Source organism: Salmo salar, chromosome ssa10 (assembly GCF_905237065.1).
Source record: "Salmo salar chromosome ssa10, Ssal_v3.1, whole genome shotgun sequence".
NCBI lineage: Eukaryota > Metazoa > Chordata > Actinopteri > Salmoniformes > Salmonidae > Salmo > Salmo salar.
Window position 1 is genome coordinate 74,351,670 of NC_059451.1, and position 24,556 is coordinate 74,376,225.

Here is a 24,556-nt window from a genome sequence, read left to right on the forward strand (position 1 = left end):
GGCTATGCACACTTTTAAAACTAGAATAATACTCATAGAAAATGTGTTTTGAAATGCAGAACAACGGGATACACCGTCTCGGGTGGCATCCCTGAGGGCCGGAGCAGTTTCGTCTTTTAGATCACAATTAATAAGATAACGTGGATGGGCGGAACCTGATCCTAGATCAGCAGTCCTACTCTGAGATGATTGATACAGCCCCGGGTTTATTACACATACACATACAGCACTCTACATAGAATGTGGACTTTGCTACCAAGTATTGATTCAGTAGCCATTCACTTTCCCCTGCCACCCATCCTGCAAGCTGTCAGCTTTCAACACACTGTCGACCAGGCCCTCCATTCACTAGGGGCCAGATGAATTGGTCCTTGCGATAGGTTGGAACTCCTTTACCAATAAGGTAAATACATAGAGGTCTCATTGAAACACACTGTTGACTATACACCAACTTTCCATTGACCTATAGAATGATGAATGCAACTCCTGTGGTTTTTAAGTGTTTCATTGACCTATCACCAAATGCACAACATTTGAGCAACTGACGTATCTGCCATACACAATATCTGCTTGCTTCACAAGTTCCTTCAATGTGTCATGAAAGTACCCCCAGTTGCATCTAATAAAATGCCACAATACAGTGTATCTGTAGTGTTACTTGAAAGCCGCCATGCAGCTACCCAGAGAGTCACCCCATAATGGACACAGTGCTAAAGTACATTTCCTCCAGCACCACCCCCTTCCCAGAGAAATCAATTTCCATCGCGCACTAGCGACTCCTGTGGCGGGCCGGGCGCAGTGCACGCTGACCAGGTCGCCAGGTGTATGGTGTTTCCTCCGACACATTGGTGCGGCTGGCTTCCAGGTTGGATGCGTGCTGTGTTAAGAAGCAGTACTGCTTGGTTGGGTTGTGTTTCGGAGGACGGATGGCTCTCGAACTTCGCCTCTCCCGAGTCCGTACGGGAGTTGTAGCGATGAGACAGTAACTACTAACAATTGGATACCACGAAATTGGGGAGAAAAAAGGGGGTAAAAAAAAGAAGAAAAAAAGGTTTCCCTTCACTGGAACTAAGGGGCCTAGTCCTCCTCCACCAAGCTTTACAGTTGGCACTATGCATTGGGGCAGGTAGCGTTCTCCTGGCATTTGACAAACCCAGATTTGTCCATCACTTCACTTTTGGCCTACCACTTCGCGTCTGAGCCGTTGTTGCTCCTAGACGTTTCCACTTCACAATAACACCACTTACAGTTGACCGGGGCAGGTCTAGCACGGCGAAAAATGTACGAACTGACCTGTTGGAAAGGTGGCATCCTATGACGTTGCAACGTTGAAAGTCACTGAGCTCTTCAGTAAGGCCATTCTACTACTAATGTTTGTCTATGGAGATTGCATGGCAGTGAGCTCGATTTTATACACCTGTCAGCAACGGGTGTGGCTGAAATAGCCAAATCCAATAATTTGAAGGGGTGTCCACATACTTTTGTATATATAATGTATCTGCAACGGTTGGGCTCTTCATTGATGGCCCTCAATGTAAGCCTGAGATAATTTGAATGGAAGTGATGAAAAATTGTTGTTGTTAGATGACCATACTGTCTGTTCGAGGGCTAAACAGCAATGCATTCTTGTTATCATAGGTTTTTTGTCCGCTTTATCTAACATAAACCAAACCCTTGCCTCACTCAATTATACTGGGCCTGATATTGCCAATGGAGATTGCTATTTTCTATGATTGGGTCTGGCTAATGCTAACTAACTACACACGGTCTGTTGGTCTCGTTAACACTAACAAACAGCTCAGGGTCTGTTGCGTGATGATAATATCAGTGGCAGCGATTTTATGAGGTCCAGGCATTCCAGGCCATATGAAATCTCAGTTCCAAGAAGCTAGCTAACTCTTAAGCTCCCATAAACACAGCAGGCGGCAATATTGTCAGCTAAATATAGGCCACCTTCTTTCTTCTCCCCCCCCAAATCGATAAGCGTGTTCGCTCGGTGTGTTAGCCGCTGAAGCGTTGTAGTAAATTCGGATTGTTATCTGGAGTCAGGGGATATATGGGTCTATATGTGAACTTTTATAGTATGTCTGGCTGTCTGTCTGTCTGCCATCTCTATTCTGTTATGCAGGGGGCGTGAAAGTTCATTTAGCTAACTCTGACTGGTGGGCCAGACTATCTGGTTCCTTACATGAAGCATTGTGATATTGTATTGAATGGCATTGGGAAATGGCGCATCCTACTGGGTTTGTTGTTGATTGTGTACAGTTTTTATGCTACCCTATGGGCCTGGGTTCAGTGCATATTCCATATGCTTACTAACCTTTGCCTGCTTATATTTTTGTTTTATCACATGATGCACATCAGATGATGTCATAAGTGTCTCCAGATGATGTCATCAGAAACACTTATCTTTTTCTATCTTTTTAACTACAGAACATAGAACCTGACATTTTCACATTTTCACACCACATTGCGGTGGTGCTGGAGATTATGCATTTTATGTTGAAAAAGTGTGAATTTTCCATTTTAAAATTTCAATGTAGCCTTTCTTTAACTTGGTAAGTCAGTTAAGAACAAATTCTTATTTACAATGACGCACCTACACCGGCCAAACCCAGACGACGCTGGGCCAATTGTGCGCCGCCCTATGGGACTCCCAATCACGGCCGGTTGTGATACAGCCTGTAGGGAGTGAGCATGATAGCAATACAGAGGAACACAGTAGGTGGATTTGGTGGTGTAATTAACCGATGCTATCGTCAGTGTCATGGTCAGGTCACACAGCCATTTCACACCCCTTTGAACGCACACACATATGCAAGCATACAGATACTCACACAAACACACACAATGCTAGTGCTGACCCTGCCCCCTCTCTCCAAGTTTCTTTTCAGCACATATGATGTATCATTTTCATTTTCTCCAGTTGACAGTTACAGAACCTCCACCTCTCCAGTGTATATGCTTCTAGAACCTGCTACTGTGAGACACCTGCTACCCTTTCCTTCCCATTTTGTTCACTTTCTTTCTCAACTTTCCTCTCCCCTTCTTTCTCTGACTCTCTCTCTCTTTCTCTCTCTCCCTCCCGTCGTAGATATTTGAGTAAGGGTTGGGTTTACGTGTCAGAGGGCCCAAGAGACAGAATACTTCAAAGATAAACCGTCCTGCGTGATTTATGGAGTGCTAATACTGTTCTACTTCATAGAATCTTTGGCCTTGATTGTCTTTGGCGTGAAACACAACTCTCATGTTCCGACTTTATAATCCCGTTTGGCTTGAGGTTCAATTCTCCACCCTTCTCCCCAAGTGTGCGCTTACACACTCTCTGTCATGGATTGGATATCATGTGATCGGTGTAAGCGTTACGCCATTGTTAAATCCATGACAGTAAGTGTGCAAATGTACACTTTGGGAGAAGAGTGGAGAATTGGCATGCAGCTTTTGTATTGGCAATCAACACTTAACAATAGTGTTGAAGGGGTTTGTGTGTAAAGTAATTGCAGCAAATGATTTATTGACGTGGCACGGTCAGGTGGTGGCATGAGGCTTTGCGATAGGAAATACAGGTTTACACAGAAGGCCACTTGAATCAAGCCCACTGTAACGGCCGTCGAAGGGAGTAGACCAAGGCGCAGCGTGGTTAGTGCTCATCATGTATTTATTTGATCTGAACACTGCAACAAAGAAACCGACAGCCAAACAGTTCTGTCAGGTAAGCAATACAAAACAGAATTTAACCACCCACAAAACCCAAAGGAAAACAGGCTACCTAAGTATGGCTCCCAATCAGCGACAACGATGTACAGCTGTCCCTGATTGAGAGCCATACCAGGCCAAAACAAAGAAATACAAAACATAGAAAAAAGGACATAGAATGCCCACCCTAGTCACACCCTGGCCTAACCAAAATAGAGAATAAAACCCTCTCTATGGCCAGGGCGTGACACCCACTGTATTTTCTTGATATTTCATTACAATTAACAGAACATATCCTAAAAGTTCAAACATGGTTACATTACATTTAATTTCAAGTTTGGTAATGTTCTAGGAATGTTCTCCAACTGGTTTGACATTGGGAATATTCTCAAATAGTTCAGAGAACTTTAAGAAACAATGTTCTTCTGTGTGAATTCCGGTACTTCAGCGTTAAGGTTCTTACAGGTTTCCTCATGGTTCATAAAGTCATGTTGTCAAATTGTTCAGAGAACGTTAAGAAAACGTTCCATAAAAAAACACAAGAAAACTTTAGTGACAATCAGAGAACGTTCAAAGAATATTATTTAAAAACATATACATTCCATTTTCAGCATCAACAAAACTCTCTCTATCCTCTATCTTGGTAAGTGTGTTCAGGTGTGTCGGCCGTGCCCACTAATTGGCACACCTGATCTTAATGAGTGCTTGTTTCCTTATAAAATTAGTTATTTTTGAATAGACAAAAATTGACAGCTTTATGCGTAAAAAACAGTAACATTGCATGCTAGCTCCAACCCGGTGGCACAGTGGACTAATTCCATTGATACACAACAGACAATTATAGTTTTGAATATCCCTAATGCCTTTCACAATAAAAAAGAAATGTGTTTGCATGATTAATGCCTAAGGAAATGAATTTCCATTTGTCCTATCTGTGCTTAATCCCAAATAAACAGTCTTATTGAAACATTCAGTGAAAGTTTTTATCTTTTTGGGCGACTAATGAGAATGTCATTCTCATTGAAAGCAAGTTTAATAAGCGATAGATCTTTTCTAAGCACGCTATTTCTATGCTTCCCGTTCTTAAGTTTTGTTTTTGCGTCTTTTACTTTCGGTTTTGTACACCAGCTTCAAACAGCTGAAAATACAATATTTTGGGTTATTGAAAATATATTTCACAGCGGTTTAGATGGTACAGTGATTCTTTACATTATGCATTGCTTGTTTTGTCACATAAACTGAAATTAGGCGGACTATTTGAATTTTAGCAACCAGGAAATGGCAGAGCGATTTCTGTTTATTGCACCTTTAACAAAGTTATTCAAAACCCTCAAAATAACCTATAAATTCCATTCTCAGAGTATTAATAAAATGTCCCAGAAAAACTTTTAAGGAACCAGAGTAAAACATTCTCAGAACCTCCATGCAACCAATAAATAAACGTTCCCAGAACAGGCTATATTTTCACTTCTGTCTCAGAACGTTTAAAAAACATACAGTTTTACCGGTCAGGAAACATATGACTTTGTTCCCACAACCAATGTGAAACCAAAAATGTACATTCCCACAACTTCCAAGGAACCACATGTGCCAGCGGGGCTGTCTAATAGATACTCCTATCTCAAATGGGTATGGGTGTTCGCTGTGGGTGGATGTGTGGGGGGGCACTGGAGAAGAAGACAGAGAAACCCCTCTGCACCGCAGTGCTTTTAAATCCAGATGCTAGTTTTGGCAGGGACAACTAGTTTTATAAAAAAAAACAAGTGTAAAAACCGCACACTAGAAAGACTTGATTTGCAGTGTAGTCGTGATTGTCTTCCTAATGATGGACCTCAATACTCGACTTCTAGGAATCAGTAGGCGATGGAGTCACACCACTGATAAAACCCACATCAGAGTTTGGGTGTTTATCTCCATGCGATCTGCCATCAGCAACATCAGCTTAATCCAGGAAGTCTTCCTGTGGTTCACAATTTCTTTCTGTCTTTCTCTTCCAGTATGAGAGCATTTAATCATCCCACCATCCACCCTAATCCTGGAATTCAATTCTAGGGGTTGTTTTGGGTTTTTCCCAGCGGGTGCATATCTGTTTCAAGATTGATATACTGTAGATATGCCTGAATATCGAGGAAATTCATAAATGTTTTCCCTCTCCCTGTTTCCTTATAGAATGATGTCTTCCAAGCGAGCAACACCTCCGTTTCCCCCGGCGACAGAGGAAGAGGAAGCGATAGGTCAGGACAGTGTGGGCTGGGCCAATGAGGACAGAGAAAGCCATGGCCAGCCAGTTACGCCCCCTCTGCACGGCAAACCCCTCCCAGAGGAGCACCAGCCAAACAGAGACAGCCAGCCTGAGTCGGACTGGGAGAGTATAGGCCCTATTCAGACAGTGAGACACACACACACACACAAACACACACACTCTCCGTCAGATTGACACACTGTCACTGAGCCCTATTACAGAGGAATCTTCCTCTTTAAGACAAATGCCTCTTGGAGCAGTTTCAAGGATGTCTTAAGATGTCGCTGTTAGTCAAAGCCATCTAAAGTTCTTGGAGATCCCCCTCCCCCGCTCTGTAAGAGGAGGAGAAAACATACAGGAATAAACCTCTCGTCAGGCCACCTGTGCTAGAGTGTCTACTGATGGACAATGTGCATTTAATACCAAACAGTATGTTTGCGTCCCAAATGGCACCTTATTCCCTATATAGTGCGCTACTTTTGACCAAAGCCCATAGGATCTTATGTATCAAAATTTGAATTTGTATTTTTTACTTTGAATAAAAGTACACCCATTCAGCATCGTTCACGCCCTTTTAAGCTTCATCCCCATCCATCTTTTTAATGGTTGATCCGAGCGTTCTGTCCTAACAGCAGTCTAGCACCCAAGCTAACTGGTTAGCGTTGGCTAGCTAATTACAGACACAAATGAGAGAACAGCTCACTCTGACCATTTTACTCGCCCTAGCAGAGCTGGTTAGGCTGTTTTTATGTTGTCCAGAGTGTTGCTAACTGCAACTGTGCTGCTGGCAACAATTTGCGCTTTTTTGCCCACGTTTACTGACACCGGCCATGTGCGAGCGAATTGACCAAATACGTCTATCAACAGCTGTCGGGTCACAGTGACATCATGAACATTCTATTGAAATGGATACTAGCTTAGTGAAGTCTTTTGTTTAGACATGTAGCTAGCTAGCTAAAAAATGAATCATAATCCCAACTCATAACATTACTACCCTGCATGAATCTGCAGGTAGCTAACCAACCAGGTTCAATGTTAGCTAGCTAGTTAACATTAGGCTATAACTAGCAATGCAAATGGCTCTGGGATAAAAATAATATTAATACACAGACATGTAACGTTAGCTAGTGAGCCAGCCAGCTAACATTAGCTAGCTAGCCAACAGTACACTTTAACTTGAAATGAAAATGACTTTCTGACAAAATTAGAAACATGTCATATCTGAAAATGTAGCTAGCTAGAATATCTTACACGTACGTATACATGGCTGGACACTTCTCCTTCTCTGTCACAGATGCCATGGTTTACTTAGTTTGAAGATGTAATCCAGAGACAGGTGTTTTCTCCATCTCTTTAGTTATTATACTCTAATTACACTGATTTCAAAACTCGGTCCTCCAGAAAGTGGAGAGCAACACTTATGCAGTTCTACTATGGGATATTTTTTTAAAAAGCCGTGTTAGACAGGATTACCTACACATACTGACCAGCTCAAATAGACAGAAGAGTGGCAGACCGGTCCGAACTCATTATCTCAGCCAATCATGGCTAGCGGGAAGTTTGCTTTCTTTTTCTGTGGCTAAACCAACTAGGCTCGTAATTTCACAATTGTATTCATATTTACAGATGGCATAAATATTTGTTATTAAGGCACATGAAAGTTCACATGTTCCAGAAGGCATTTCTGCAAAAAAAAACGCATTTTGATTTATGCCATGTGAAGTAGTGACGCGCGAAATACACCTAGTTTCCTGAAACGAGTCACATATGTTAGTTGATGGAAGTTTATTTAATGTCTCAAAAACGCATAGTCCTACAAAAAGCATGGCTGAATCACTCGGCCCAAATGGCCATAGTCAGTCCTGTGGGATTCTTTGATGTAGGGTCAGAGTTAGCTGTCCTTTTCAGGTTAAAAAGAGCTATCTCCATGTATGACAGTTGTAAAATGTACCTCTCACCCTTGCCCCACAGTCTATGTATGACCTGAGTCATTCTTCTGTATTGAGTTGCATTCGTCAATCACAAGATGGAGGGAGTGGATATCCGTAACCGTGTTCTTGGTACAAGCACGAAGGGGACTGTCTTTGTTGCGAAACTGCTGAGTTATGGTGTCTGTCCCAAATGGCACCCCATTCCCTATATAGTACACTACTTTTAACCAGAGTCCTATGGGTAGTGCACTACATAGGGAATAGGAAACCATTTGGGACATAGATCTCAACTTGACCTTTCCCCACTGCCATGCCAGTCCCTCTGTGCGAAGGTGTCACTCTCTGGCTGCCAATACAGAGATTTGCAACCTGGCCCGAGTCTAAATTCTGCTGTAAGAAGATGATTGCCATGATTTAAGCAACAATTTAAACAACACCCACAGCAACAACACCCACAGGCATTAGTCTAGGGATATCAATAGAGAGGTGATGAAAAGTTAAAAGTTGTTAGAGAAATACATTGTAAGGTACACTTAACTTTGTGGTGAGTGATTAGTTGAAATAATGGACATGAGCTACTAAAGAAAAATGAAAAAGTCCTAGTATTGTCATTCCGTTAATTCCAGAACACCCCTGTTTCATTTGTTCCTATAGGACAATGCTAGTAGCAAGGGCTGTTACTCCTACCGGAATAACACTATATCTCCACCAAAGCCTGAGGAGTGTTCCCAGGATTGTGTCGAGCTGCTAGGCGGATCCGCCTTCAGAACACCGGAGCGCCGCAAAGGAAGCCTGGCCGACGTGGTGGACACACTGAAACAGAAGAAACTAGTAGAGCTGACAAAGACAGAACAGGATGGTAGGAGATCTCCTATAACCCCCCCTCATCTCTATGTGTGCATGCGTGTGTGAGCTCTCTTGCACATGTGTGTGCGTGTGCTATGTGTGTGTGCATACATGCCCGCCTGCGTAAACACAGTATGTTCAGCCTTTACTTTGTGTCCATATGCTCTTCGGAGGATCTTTTGAACCTTTCAATGAGCGACAAATCCCCCCCCCCAGCCATAGATCATAGATCTGTGAGAAGTGAAACCTCACATCAGGCTAGTGGTTGACTCCCATTGCATGCCCCTGCATGTGCCTATTCCCCAAAGCTATGGAGTTCTATCGACTCTCTGTACTGTTATGCTACACATTGTAATTGTCGTGATATCAGAGGCCCACTGATCTTTCGTCTTAAATGCTTCACTTTATTTATATAGTGAAGTGTAGAGTAGTGATCTCTATTGCCGGATAGCCAAAGGCATCACAGCTTTTTTTGCAATTTCTTCTGTACTGTAGATCAGAGTTTCTTAAACTATGGGTCGTGACCCAAAAGTGGGCCCTAAGCATGTAAGAGGTGGGTCGCAAGTTATGAGAATGCATCTACTATATAATCAAAAACAATTTCTTCTTCATTTGAGTCAATGGAGGACGATTTGGGTCACGGGATTTTTTCATTTTGGATCTTGAGCTGAAAAAGTTTAAGAACCCCTGCTGAAGTCTTTTGTTTACAGTGAGTGAACCGTCTTCGTGTGTGTGTGTTTTCAAGTTTCAAACAGTATTCACCACGTGCACAGGATACAACAGGTGTTAAACAGTACAGTGAAATTCTTACCTTGAGATCTCTTTCCCAACAATGCAGTGATGATGATAATAATAATATAGAAAATACTTTTTTTTAAACACACAAAAAAAAACACAAGAACAGCGATGTGAGTTCGAAACATGAGAATTCCAGGATATACAGGTCAGTGCAAGTACCATATTCAATGTGCAGGGGTACTGGAGTGGTTGTAAATACAGGTCAGTGCCAGTACCATATTCAATGTGCAGGGGTACTGGAGTGGTTGAGGTGGGTTTATACATTAAAAAGTGACTGGTTGTAGTGTTGCACGGTATACCGAGACTTCTGTACTTTTTCGATATTAGAACATGAAAACTGTTCGGTACTAGAATTTTTGTTACTTTTGGTACTTCTAAAAGAGTTGATCCATGACGATTCATTTATCGGCAATATCGCCCTTTTAGCGTGAAAGCACTGTGCCTGCTCCACTTATCCTGCACTGGGAGTCTGGGCTGGATCATGTTAGCTCCACACTCATGCTGCACAGAAGTTAACACACTTGAATAATGCGACACGGAATGTAGAAATGTTGAAACTGTTAATTACTGTTCGCAAAACAATGTCCATACAGCCTAGAACACTTTACAAGGCAAGAAGATACCGGTACTGCTTTATAGACTAACTGTTCTTGCTAGCTTACAACTGAAGTTATCATAAATTCACTACCCTGGTACTTTGTTTGTGATAATATGCAAGCTATAACACAAGATATGCGATTTCAAAGCTGATTGCCACCAAAACTTTATTAATGAACTTAATCGGTCTCTTGGCCTCATTACTGGTTAAAGAGACAGCGCACACTTTTATAAAATAAGCTACTTCTATGCAAATGTGGTTAATCAGTACAATAAAATAAGTCCCGAATGGAAGGGAAACAGATTGTCTTCTGTAACCCCATGAAATCAGCCAAAACAAGCTCAATAACTCAATGAATGCTCACACTCCTATTGAATATGCATTCATGTGAATAGGCCTAGGTTACATCTCGAATTACCCAGTTCATCAATAGAGATTTACCATTCAAATAAATTATTAGAATTATGTTCTTATGTAGTTAGATTGGTAAATGCAAAGTCAAATTGATTGTATAATTGATTCATTAATGCATACATGGCTGTCTCTGAAAAATGTTGATGTAAAAAATGTGACCCACGGCCTCGATTCGGTCTTGTGTAGCAAAATTAGAAATTGTGTTTTTTATATTGGATAAAAAAGTAGAGACTCAGAGCTACAAAATGGTATATCATAAACTGCAGTTGAGGAACAATAGGAAAGCAATTCTGCTTTGAAAGTTGATACCCTCTTAAGCCTTAGCCCCACTCATCTCTTTAAGGATTCACATGTGAGGCCATGTGCTAAACAGAGTGAGTAAGGTATTGTTGTAAACAACTAAAGATTCCAATATTAAAAGTGGTGAAAGTAGTAGCCTACAATAAGGGAAAAACTCCAGGTAAAAATACACTTTATCTAGTCCTTGGCCTATATCCTAATCTGACTTTGAAAGTGTCCAGATACAAATATTGTATAATTATTAGATGATGCTTACCCAGACACTTGTCTTAATTGATGTGTCATGTAAAATACATACTATAACCACACCTCAGGCACTTCTAGCTAAGTGGATGGGGCACTATAGTCTAGACTTGCACACATGTTCATGAAATGCAATAGATGGCCGTAATCACCCCCAGACACACCTGGCTAACTTGATTGGTCATGTAATCATTCTCTTGCAAAGTGGAATATTTTGTTTAGACATGTAGCTAGCTAGTTAAACAATGAACCATAATCCCAACCCATAGCTACAGTACAAACGGATTGTCATAGCTAGCCACTATGCATGAAATACTGGTGTATGAATCTGATGGTAGATAAAGCTAACTAACTAACAATGTAAATGGGTTTCTGAAATACCAAAAATATATATTAATACAGAGATCATACACATAACGTTAACTAGCGAGCCAGCAAGCTAATGTTCGCTAGCTAGCATGACTAACATTGTCTTTCAAAAAAGCTGTGGTAGCAAGGATTATCTACACATACTGAGCAGCTCATGTTATAGACAGACGCGTGCTACATGGCAGAACAATCCAAAATCATGTCCAGCACATCCATTATCTCAGGCAATCATGGCTTGCGGGAAGGTTCCTTACTTTTTCTTTGACTAAACCAGCTAGGCTTGTAAATTACCCATTTTATTAGTATTTACAGATGCCATACAAGTTTGTTATTAAGGCACTTGAAAGTTCACATGATCCAGAAGGCATTTCTGCCAGAAAACGCATTTTGATAAAAAAAAAAAGTTAAAGTTAAAATGCCTCTCCTGTGAAGTAGTGAAGTGCGGCATACACCTAGCTTCTTGAAACGGGTCACACATATCAAATGTAATGATATTGAACTCAAAAGACGCCCAACAATTGAATGAAGCAGTAGCTGAGTTTCTGTCTGGATCAACTGCCATTAGAGGAATTATGATAATTGCATGGGGGCCGCCATCTATATGCACCTAATCTGACCTGGATTTCACTGCATCACATGCAGTGAAATAACTTAACAATTTTTTTTTTGCAGTGGTTTTGTTTTGATATTGAATATCGTGATGGTATCGAGAATCTTGATACTAAACCTGGTATCAAAGTCAAAATGATGGTATCATGACAACACTAACTGGTAGTAGGATATCCATGTAAACAGGGTTGAAAAGTGACTGATAGCAGGAATATATACAGTAATATATACAGTGCCTTCAGAAAGGATTCATACCCCTTGATTTATTCTACATTTTGTTGTGTTGGTCAGGGAGGTGACCAAGAACCCAATGACCACTCTGACAAAACTACATAGCTCATTGACTGAGATGGGAGAACCTGTTAGAAGGACAACAGTCTCTACAGCACTTCACCAATCTGTGTTTTATGGGAGAGTGGCCAGACAGATGCCACTTCTGAGAAAATGGCCACGTGACGGCCGGGCTAGAGTTTGCAAAAAGGCACATGAAAGACGCTGAGAGCATAAGGCAAAATATTTTGTGGTCAGATGAGACAAAAATGTTATTCTTTGGCCTGAATGCGAAGTACTATGTCTGGAGAAAACCAGGCACAGCTCATCATCCGTCTAACACCATCCCTACCATAAAGCATGGTGGTGGCAGCGTCATGCTATGTTTATGCTTTTCAGTGGCAGGGACTGGGAGACTGGTAAGGATAGAGGAACAATGAATGAAGCAAAATGCAGGCAAATCCTTGATGAGAGAGCACAAACGACCTTAGACTGGGGTAAAGATTTACGTTCCAACAGGACAATCACCCCAAGCATACAGCCAAAGGAACGATGGAATGGCTTCAGAACAAGAATGTGAAAGTCCTTGAGTGGCCCAGCCGAAGCCCAGACTTGAATCCCATATAAAATCGGTGGAAAGATTGCTGTTCACCGCCAATCCCCATCTAACTTAACAGAGCTTGAGAAAATCTGGAAGGAAGAATGGGAGAAAATCCCCAAATCCAGATGTGCAAAGCTGATACAGACATACCAAAGATGACTCAAAGCTGTAATCAAAGGTGCTTCTACAAAGTTTGGACTCAGGTGTGAATACTTATGTAATTGAGGTATTTATTTTTCAATAAATTTGCTAAAATGTCTAAAAATATGTTTTCACTTTGTCATTATGGGGTAAATGGGTGAGATTTTTAAAATGTTATTTAATACATTTTGAATCCAGGCTGTAACACAACAAAATGTGGAATAAGTTAAGGGGTATGAATACTTTCTAAAGCACTGTACGTCCTGAATGGCTTGGAGCTTGCCCCAAGTGATATGCTGGGCTGTCCGCACCACTCTCTGTAGGGCCTTCCGGTTGCAAGCGGTGCAGTTGCCATATCAGACGGCGATACAACTAGTCAAGATGCTCTCAGGTGCAGCTGTAAAAGTTCCTGAGGATCTGAGGGGCTATGCCAAATTGTTTCAGCCTCCTGATGTAGAAGAGGCATTTCCATGTCTTCACAACTGTTCTGGTGTGAGAGGAACATGTTAAGTCCTCAGTGATGTGGACACTGAGGAACTTCAAGCTCTTGACCCTCTCCACTGCAGCCTGTTAATGTTGTGTTGTCTGAAAACTTGATGATGGAGTTGGAGTCGTGCATGGCCACACAGTCGTGGGTAAACAAGAAGTACAGGAGAGGGCTAAGCGTACACACTTTGGGGTTGAGGGTCAACGTGGCAGAGGAAGCGTTGCCTACTCTCAGCACCTGGTCGGCCCGTCAGGAAGTCCCGAGTCCAGTTGCAGAGGGAGGTTTTCAGTCCCAGTTTCCCGAGCTTGGTGACGATCTTGGAGGGCACTATGGTGTTGAACACTGAGCTGTAGTCAATGAATAGCATTCTCACATAGGTGTTATTTTTGTCCAGGTGGGAAAGGGCAGTGTGGAGTGCAATAGATTGCATCATCTGTGAATCTGTTGGTGCGGTATGCAAATTGGAGTGGGTCTAGGGTTTCTGGGATAATGGTTTTGATGTGAGCCAGCATTCTCACATAGGTCTTCGTCTTGCACAGGTGAGAGAGGGCATTATGGAGTGCAGTTGAGATTCCATCGTCTGTAGATCTGTTGTGGCAGTATGCAAAATGAATGGGTCTAGGATGCCATGACCAGACTTTCAAAGCACTTCATGATTACAGATGGTAGTGCTACAGAGCGATAGTCATTGTGGCAGGTAGCCTTACAGCTGTTGGGGGCAGGAATGAAGGTGGTCAGTTTGAGACAGGTGGAGATTACAGACTGGGACAAGGAGAGGTTTGAAAATGACCATGAAGATGCCTACCAGCTGGTCTGCGCATGCTCTGAGAATGCGCCCTGGAATACCGTCCAGCCCCGCAGCCTTGCGAGTTTTGACCAGATTGAAAACTTTACTCACATTGGCCTCGGAGAGCAAGATCACCCAGTTCTCTGGGACGGCGGGTAACCTCGTGCACGGTGTTGTTTTTGTCAAAACTTGCATAAAATGCTTTGAGTTCGCTGGTAGAGAGGCATCGTTGGATTGGTCACGACTAGGTCTACCTTTGTAATCTGTAATGGACTGTAGCCCCTGCCACATGCGTTGAGATTTGTAGCCGGTGTAATAGGATTCCGCCTTGTTCCTATATTGTCCTTTTGCAGTTCATTAAGTGCCAGCTTGTTGTTCTCCTGAGGTGGAATATATACAACAGTCATGATAACAACCTCTTGAGAGGTAGAAAGGTCTGCATTTTACCATCAGGTATATACCAATGGAGAGACATACCCCCTCTCCCTTTCGATTTCCCTGAATCCACTGTCCTGTCCGCATGGTGACTAGAGAATCCATCAAGTTTTCTTTTTGAGTGAGTAGATAAGATGTTTCTGAACACTTCTACATTTAATCCTGATAATGCCATGATTAAGAAATGAATGAATCATGAATAATAATGAGTGAGATGCCATTCAGAGGCTACAACAAAACATGCTAACCTCTCACCGTTACCAATAACAGGGGAGGTTAGCATTTTGTTGGGGGTATGATCTTTGTGCCTCTGTGACCTTCTCTCTCATCATCATTCACGATTCATTCATGATTATCCATAATCATGGTAGGATCCACATGGATGTAGAAATGTTCATAAACATCTTCTATTCGTACTTACAATAAAAGTTACTCCAAAATGGCACACGACTTTTCACCATTTAGTTCATATTGGACAAATCATAATCCAAAACACAACCAAAACAAACCGTAAATGCATCCAACAAATTTGTAGTCACAAGCTTGGTGTAGTCATTGCGTGCAAGGAATATGGGACCAAATACGAAACTTTTGACTACTTTAATACATAAAGTGCTTTTTTTTTGCAGATTGATGAAAATACCCTCAAATAAATAAATGAATAAATAATGAATACCCTAATATCTTAAATCTATGGTCCAAATACATATTGAGGGTGTAGCAAATCAACAAATCAAAATCAAGTCAAATGTATTTGTCACATAATGTTTATGTACACGAGCAGTTTATGGTCTCACCTAGGGCTGTGGCTGTGTCGATCTCATGGTAATTGACCGTTAATTAATGTAAACACATTTAGCATCTCCTGGCTTCTACACATAGCCTACAAGCCACTGATACAGACCTTTGGAACATCTACATTTTAAAAAGTATAATAAATCCATGTAATATAGCCTACACCTTCAGAATAAATCAATTATTTATTTTAGACAGGTCTAAAGAAACATGATATTTCAGAAGAACAGAATAGCATACTCTGAGTTGTCCCTATGTTAGGCCCTGATTTGGTTATGCCATATGGCTGTGGGCTACACTAGTTCATTTAGCAGACAAGATTTGCTTAGAATTCCGTGGCATTATTTTACATTATTTTATAGTATGAAGAATACAATTGAACAAAGCTAAATAAAATAAAGGATATTTTCTCCAAACGATTTGAGGAAGTGAGCACATTTGGCTATTCTGTGTTGAGCGGTTAAGGAAGAAATAGGTACTCCTGTATGCTTAATTTAGAGTTATTCATTTAACTTTAGTTGTTCTACAAACGTTGGGCTATATGTTTTGATTTTTAATACATTGTAAGGCTGCATGATGCGACTAATGATGATTTGAAAAAAGTCGCTTGAAGGGCATGAGCTCTGCTTAGTTTTTTTTGCGCAGGCTGTACACACTACATCAGTCTCTCATTCACATTTTGAGGAGCACTTGATAATGCCTCGAATTTCCCCTTTGTGTGGCCATAATGCAACCTAAAAAAATCCATGCCTTTTGCAGCCCTTCTCCCTGAGTGCTGTTTGATCCGAAGCACCTCTCATCTCACTCACACGGCTTTCCAACAAGTGATCGTGTCTTTCTCACAGGCTACAAGTGAAGACAGACTCATCAGGGATGCAACTGCGGGCGTCCTTATCCAATTCCGAGGTGCATATTGAAGATATTGGAAGAACTGTCCATATTTACTTTTCGTCAGCCAATAAGATGAGTAGGCCTAACGAACAGCAAAGCACTAGCCTTTGTCAATCTACTATCCCCCATTGTACAAAAGTTTACCTACTCTATTCTGTGCTAGAAATAAATATTCCAAACATACTCTGGGATAGTTGTGGGATGCGATAAATCCCAAATGAATACAACCATTAGCATCCCAAAAGCTTTTTTACGGAATGAGGCTGACGCAACAGATCAGAACGTTTAGCTTAAAATGTTGATAAAATATTAGGCTATTTCTTCACATTGTAAGCACAGCAATGCGCACGCGGCAGTAGCCTATAATGTTCCGTCAGCGGAAAACACCATTATCAAGAGTGACCGTAAATGCGATTATGCATGTAATGCTTTTATGATAAAGCTGCATTTTTATTGTTCAAATTATCTTCCCCAAACTTGAAACTCACGCACTGCTTATGTATGCCAGTTAGGCTCTACACCACTGGTAAAGCAGGTGAATGTGCTTAACTTTGAAGTTATTTGGCCACTTTAGTTGTGATACAAACCTTATCAAAACATATATAGGCCTATGGGCTAGGATACATGAGGTGTGCAACTAAGATTAGAAAACGTCACAAAAAAAAGGCATTGTTTCTTGCCTTAAACTTGGCATCATTCACAAGTGATAATATATAGTGATAATATGTAATTCACAAGTGATAGGCTAATATTGTCAACCATCAGACTATTCTTGATTTAATCTTGTCTTTACATATTCTAAATAATATATGTGTGAAATTGCATAGCCTATAGAAATGTTGGTCCACATGAGCTCATGGGCTCTCATGAAGTGTGTGATTAGATTTTCGATCACATTTGCATTGACGTCAGAGTGATTCGAGGTAAAATAGAGTGCTGAGTACCAGGCAGTTAGCAAGTTTGGTACGCTACAAATGACCATCAGCAGCATCAGAGCTTTGGAGAAGCCTAATTACTTTGACTAGATGGTCACGTGGAATTTGACTCAAGACCGCCGGTGTGGTGGTAATACAGTCACCGGAACAGCCCTAGTCACGTACACAGTTTACAGCAGGTATAAAAGGTGCAGGGGAATGCTTATGTGCTATCTACCTCAACAATGCAGTACATTCATCAATAATCAAGTCAAAAATAACAAGTACTGGAAGTAATAGAAGAAGTCATATGCAATGTAATAATGGACTGTATTTATCAATATAAAGTGGGTAGTGAAGTCAATAGTATATATTAGAACAGCAGCGTTGACTGTGTGTGTGTTTGTGTGTGTGTGTGTGTGTGTGTGTGTTTATGGGTGTGTGTGTGTGTATGGGTAATATATTTTAATACTCGAAAAAGTAGTTAACAGAATTCTATGTGTAAAATTAAATGAATTCATATAATCAAAACACTAATGGTGAAATACAATGGTGAAATATACAGTAACGGTACGTTGTTAATGAATAAAAATACAGGCCTATTGTTTCACTCCTAATTAGTATGACTGTAGTCCCCAGGGACCCACCAGTCACATTGATCGTACTGAAAGCACTTAGCCAAGGCAAAATGAATTAGCAAAACCAATAACCCAAACACTGTGTTGTAGATTAGGATTCAACCATCCATTGGCTACAACTAACATCTTTCTGTTTTAGCTCCCTTTTTGAAGTTTCAGATCACGATGACATGAATTACAGCGATGATGACTCAGGGCACTGTACTGTAACAGTTAGAATTTCAGTCCTTCATTTGTATATTAAATATTGTTAATGATGTTGTATTTACATTTCTGGCATTTGACCACTCCCATTGAGCTTAATAGTTGGGTTCATTTCATGCAATGTGTTTGGCTAAAGAGAGCAGGCGATCAATAAATCACTAAGGCTGAGAGATGGATGTTGTCCCTTCTAAATGAATGCATTGATTGGCTCTGAGAACTCTCTCCACAAAGTCAAATGCAGCCATAAACATATAGATCTAGATTGATGTGGATTGAAGTGCTGCTATATACCGATCTCTTTACAGAAACGCATTTCTCGAACTACTGTACTTTTGTTTCCTTTTTTTAATATATATTTTTTGCTTTTTGAAGGGTTCTCTTTTAAGAACAACTTTTCATCATTTTAGGCACCTACGCTACCGTTCAAAAGTTTGGGGTCACTTAGAAGTGTCCTTGTTTTTGCAATATTTTTGTCCATTAAAATAACATCAAATTGATCAGAAATACAGGGTAGACATTGTTAATGTTGTAAATGACTATTGTAGCTGGAAATGGCAGATTTTTTATGGAATATCTATATAGGCCTTCAGAGGTCCATTATCAGCAACCATCACTCCTGCAAAACACCAGTCTCAACGTTAACAGTGAAGAGGCAACTCCGGGATGCTGGCCTTCTAGGCAGAGTTGCACAGAAAAAGCCATATCTCAGACTGGCCAATGAAAAGAAAAGATTAAGATGGGCAAAAGAACACAGACACTGGACAGAAGAACTCTGCCTAGAAGGCCAGCATCACGGAGTTGCCTCTTCACTGTTGACGTTGAGACTGGTGTTTTTCGGGTATTATTTAATGAAGCTGCCAGTTGAGGACTTGTGAGTCGTCTGTTTCTCAAACTAGACACTCTAATGTACTTGTTCTCTTGCTAAGTTGTGCACCGGGACCTCCCACTCTTTCTATTCTGGTTAGAGCCAGTTTGCGCTGTTCTGTGAGTAGTAGACAGCGTTGTACAAGATCTTCAGTTTCTTGGCAGTTTCTCGCATGGAATAGCCGTAATTTCTCAGAACAAGAATAGACTGACGCGTTTCAGAAGAAAGTTCTTGGTTTCTAGCCATTTTGAGCCTGTAATCGAAAACACAAATGCTGATGCTCCAGATACTCAACTAGTCTAAAGAAGGCCAGTTTTATTGCTTCTTTAATCAGAGGAACAGTTTTCAGCTGTGCTAACATAATTGCAAAAGGGTTTTCTAATGATCAAGTAGCCTTTCAAAATGATAAACTTGGATTAGCTAACACAACGTGCCATTGGAACACAGGAGTGATGGTTGCTGATAATGGCCTCTGTACACCTATGTAGATATTCCATAAAAAATCAGCCGTTTACAGCTACAATAGTCATTTACAACATTAACATTGTCTACACTGTATTTCTGATCAATTTGTTGTTATTTTAATGGACAAAAATGTGTTTTTTTTTCAAAAACAAGGACATTTCTAAGTGACCCCAAACTTTTGAATGGTTGTGTATATACAACAACTTGAAGGTGTTATTTCTATAAAATGTCAGTATGATGCTGTATTCTGATTTCAATTACTGCACAATCTTGTACTGTGACCACATTTGGGACTCAGTCTTAAATGGAATTTGAACTCATAACCTCTTGGTTGCTAGCAAACAGAAATGTCCTGCTATAGTGCAGCTACATCACCAGATCTGTGAGCATGAAAGAGATATGGCCACATACTTATTGGCAAGAATGCACTTCTGCACTTTGCTAAAAGCTGCCGAGATTCAAGTAAATAATTGTCCAATTATCACCACCAACATAAAACTAGCAGTGCTCAAGGACACTTGATGTAGAGTATACATGAATTCTTTGGGGATTTGAACCTTTTAGTTGGGAGTGCATCAATGTATCTGCTGTGCCACCAGGTTCATATGAATTGCATGGAACATACTGTATATTAACACACTCTCAAAAAATAAAGGTAGGGTTAGGGTGTACTACAGTGTCGTTACCTGGGGTACAAGGTAAAATGTAAAATTTACAGGTGCACAATGAACTCCCATGGTACAGTTTGTCAACATGTAGGTATAATGGGACATTTTTCAACCTAATATTTGGAATATAAGACACGATCATCACTGCACTTTGATAGGTGGGGCAATATACTGGCGGGGCTCATTAGCATATTTGGAGGTGTGGTGAAATATGTGTATTTGTGCCAACCGTCAGTGGAAGTGTTGTAGCAGTTTAAGTGTCTGGCGGTTATGCCAATGCAAATCCTTTGATAACTGTTCATTCTGCAAATGTTATAAGAGAATGTGTTGGTAATGAGCAACACTGAGCTGCACTGTGAAGCGGTTATTATGAATGTTCCAGTAACTTAATGTCAACTTGTTGCTGTGAATTACTCATTTCTTAACTGGACACTTCTTGGCTTAAAGTTATTTTAAAAGTCACAGTAACTTTCTGCCACCAGCAATCTTGACAATAAGCTACTGTGCCTTCACTGACTCTTCTGTTGACGACATGCACATCACTTGCTGATTGGCAGCATACTGTAACAGCACCAGCCTATCGGAAGATTGCAGGCGTGGCTTTCAGCTAGCTTTTTTTGTTCTCCCATAAGGGAAGGTCATCCCAGTTAATTTGCTCTGTTTATTAACATTAAGCTTGTACACTGTCAGTTCTGCAGCCTTGTTAAAAGGCTGACAAGTGCATGTGATACCAAAGAACCATACAATAGCTCATTTATGACTAGTCACCATGTAATTGTAATACTCACTTCCCTTCCAGACCATCAAGTCAGTGAGTGTGATGGATTAGCAATAACCCACTAGTAATTAGTTGACCATAAATGATTGAAAATTATACATTAACTTTCTGTGAACCAACTTCCATTAAGCTACTGGAAATGCACAGTAACCTCTTAACAGTGCAGCTCTTGATTGTCACAAGTTTTTTTAAAGATTGCAGTAGTGACAATGTCAAAAGAGGTGCTCAACCTTCATCAACATAATGATAAAACCACTTAAACTGGTACAACATTTCCATTGACGGTTGGCACAAATACAACATATTCTAGACCATGCCCCCACATATGCTAATGAGCCCCCGCCAGCACAGGGCCCCACCTACATTTCAAAGTGCAGTAGTGATTATACCTAGTGGGAAGTGGGAATTTACCACATACGACTGGCAAAAATCCACTTGTATGACCCTCCAACTGGTAATTACTAGTAGGAAACATGTCTATCGTCCCTGAGCTCTGAATTCTCCCACATGCTGAACTCTGACAAATGGTTGCAAGTTCAAATCCAGAGAGTATTTATGCACGCTTAGGGAAAGATTCTATCATATCCACGCTAGTGGGCACCCACATAGCGATTGTTTTGGAACTGCGTTAGAGCTGTCAAATCCACAAGTGTCTTCTGGCATTATACCTGAAGCAGAAATTGCCATTGGCTGCATAAAGCTGTGTTAAGAGAAATCCCATGTAGCCTTACAAGTTGGAACACTGGAATGTGATATGTAATCTACACCTAGAAATCCTCATTATTGTCAGCTGTCGAGTGTTTACGCTTCATCTCATTGACTCTAGGCCTTAATGTCAAGTGTCCCTCTGCACTTAAACTTTTTAGTTAATAATTGCACAAATATTGACTTGATTCCGGGCAACTTTTATCGAAGTGCAGTAATATATTCTTGCCAATATATCGGGCCTTTCACATGTGAAAACGTGTTTTTGGAACACTTCACATGTGACATTTCCAAAAACACATGTTTTCCCATGTGCAAAACATGTGGAAATGTCTTGTGAAGTCATGTGGCTTTTCCGTAAGGGGTGGTATACGGCTAGTAGTGGCCCTTGCAATGATTTTTCTTGTGTGGTCCAACAGACTCTCATATCTCCACAGCTAGTTTGGCCAAGGCTAGCTCTGCCTGCAGTCCTAGGTTGTGTTTCAAATGGCACCCTATTCCATATATGGTGCACTACTTTGACCAGAGCGCTATTCCCCCCTCGTTAAAAAGAATGCACTATATAGGAAATGGGGTGCCATTTGGGACACTTCGCAGGCCTGGGGATCCGATCACAACATCTAATGGCTTAACCAGCTGGAGGGCAACATCAAAGGAGTCCAACTTCGCTTAACCCCTGTCTGTGACAGTAGACTCATTGTGTGCTTCTCCACTTTGTTCTCTCTCAGCGCTGATAGGCCATTTCAGCATCTCTGTCAATGCCACTCAAAACGCAGAGCGGGTTTTCACTTGGCACTATTGTTCCTGGGATAGATAGAGGGAGAGAGAGAGAGAGTGTGTGTGTACATGTGCACTCGCGCAAACATGTCTCTGTGTTAGGGCTGATCCCAATTAGTCGACTGATCAATTGATTGGTCGTTAGGCTGTTGGTCGACTGAGATTGTTTTAGTTGAGCAGTAACAAATATATATATTTGCGACAATATATATATATATTTGCGACAATCTCAGTGAACTAATCCATTACGGAGGCCTTGACTAAAAGCAAATTTATGCTTGATCCGACAATGTGGTCGGAGGCTCCATATGGAGGGTGTGACGCAATTGCGGAGCCTCCAGAGGCATGCAGAGGCCAAATCGAACTCTGTACCACATCGCCATCCGCCTCCCAAATGTTGTAACAATGTGCAGGGCTCTGTATAGCTCCTCATTGACATGGTTGGTTGATGGTAGGTGGGGGCGGTACTTCCTGTATAAACACAAACTCACTTCCTTGACAACAGGTCTGGACTGCTCTGCGAAGCGCCAGAAGTATGAATGCCCTGACTTCTGCTGAGGCCATATCACCGTATCACCGATTGACCATGCGCCCAGATGCGCAATGCACTTCTCTCTCCAGAATGCGCTCTCTCCCGCCAATTTGTGCACATTCATTGTTTCATAACTTCGTTACGTGAATTGTTTGAGTTTGATTGATAGTGTATATCAATTCCCCATTACATCAGATGTTATTGGTCACATACACATGGTTAGCAGATGTTATTGCGAGTGTAGCGAAATGCTTATGCTTCTAGATCCAACAGTGCAGCAGTATCTAACAGGTAATATCTAACAATTCCACAACAAAACCTAATATCTAACAATTCCACAACAAAACCTAATACACACAATCAAGGTAAGGAATGAGATAAGAATATATAAGTATAAAATATATGGATGAGCAGTGACAGAGCGGCTAAGATGCAATAGATAGTAAAGAATATATAGTGAAGGATACAATATACAGTATATACATATGAGATGAGTAATGCGACATATGTAAACATTCTTAAAGTGGCATTATTAAAGTGACTAGTGTTCCATTTATTAAAGTGGCCAATGATATCAAGTTTGTAGGTAGGCATCCGCCTCTCTGTGCTAGTGGTGGCTGTTTAACAATCTGATGGCCTTGAGAAAGAAGCTGTTTTTCAATCTCTCTGTCCCAGTTCTGATGCACCTGTACTGACCTCGCCTTCTGAATGGAAGCGGGGTGTCCAGGTAATGGCTCGGGTGGTTATTGTCCTTGATGATCTTTTTTGCCTTCCTGTGACATCGGGTGTTGTAGGTGTCCTGGAGGGCAGGTAGTTTGCCCCCGGTGATGCGTTGTGCAGACCGCACCACCCTCTGGAGAGCCCTGCGGTTGTGGGCGGTGCAGTTGCCGTACCAGGCGGTGATACAGCCCGACAGGATGCTTTCAATTATGCACCTGTAAAAGTTGGTGAGGGTTTTCGGTGACAAGCCACATTTTTTTCTGATTCCTGAGGTTGAAGATGCGCTGTTACGCCTTCTTCACCACACTGTCTGTGTGCGTGGACTATTTCAGTTTGTCGGTGATATGTACACCGAGGAACTTAAAACATTCCACCTTCTCCACTGCTGTCCCGTCGATGTGGATAGGGGGTACTCCCTTTGCTGTTTCCTGAAGTCCACGATCATCTCTTTTGTTTTGCTGACATTGAGTGAGAGGTTATTTTCCTGACACCACACTCCCAGGGCCCTCACCTCCTCCCTGTAGGCTGTCTCGTCATTTTTGGTAATCAAGCCTACCACTGTAGTGTCGTCTGCAAACTTGATGATTGAGTTGGAGGCGTGCATGGCCACGCAGTCGTGGGTGAACAGGGAGTACAGGAGAGGGCTGAGAACGCACCCTTGTGGGGCCCCAGTGTTGAGGATCAGCGGGATGGAGATGTTGTTTCCTACCTTCACCACCTGGGGTTGGCCCGTCAGGAAGTCCAGGACCCAGTTGCACAGGGCGGGGTCGAGATCCAGGGTCTCAAGCTTAATGATGAGTTTGAAGGGTACTATGGTGTTCAATGCTGAGCTGTAGT

The 24,556-nt window shown here is 41.5% G+C and overlaps 1 protein-coding gene across 7 annotated transcripts in view; it reads left to right on the forward strand.

The window, feature by feature from the left end:
- The window catches only part of LOC106561060 (transcription factor SOX-6), a 146,934-nt gene that overhangs the window by 57,132 nt on the left and 65,246 nt on the right, over nt 1-24,556 (forward strand). For 3 of the 7 annotated variants that reach the window (XM_014124667.2, XM_014124666.2, XM_014124668.2), the window contains exons 3-4: nt 5,866-6,085; nt 8,524-8,728. The exons of 2 other annotated variants lie outside the window; for them this stretch is intronic. In XM_014124667.2, coding sequence (XP_013980142.2) covers nt 5,867-6,085; nt 8,524-8,728 — 424 coding nt within the window. In that variant the 5' untranslated portion in view covers nt 5,866. The remainder of the gene's footprint in view (nt 1-5,865; nt 6,086-8,523; nt 8,729-24,556) is intronic. 2 more of the 7 variants (XM_045688091.1, XM_045688089.1) reach the window with 1 other exon arrangement.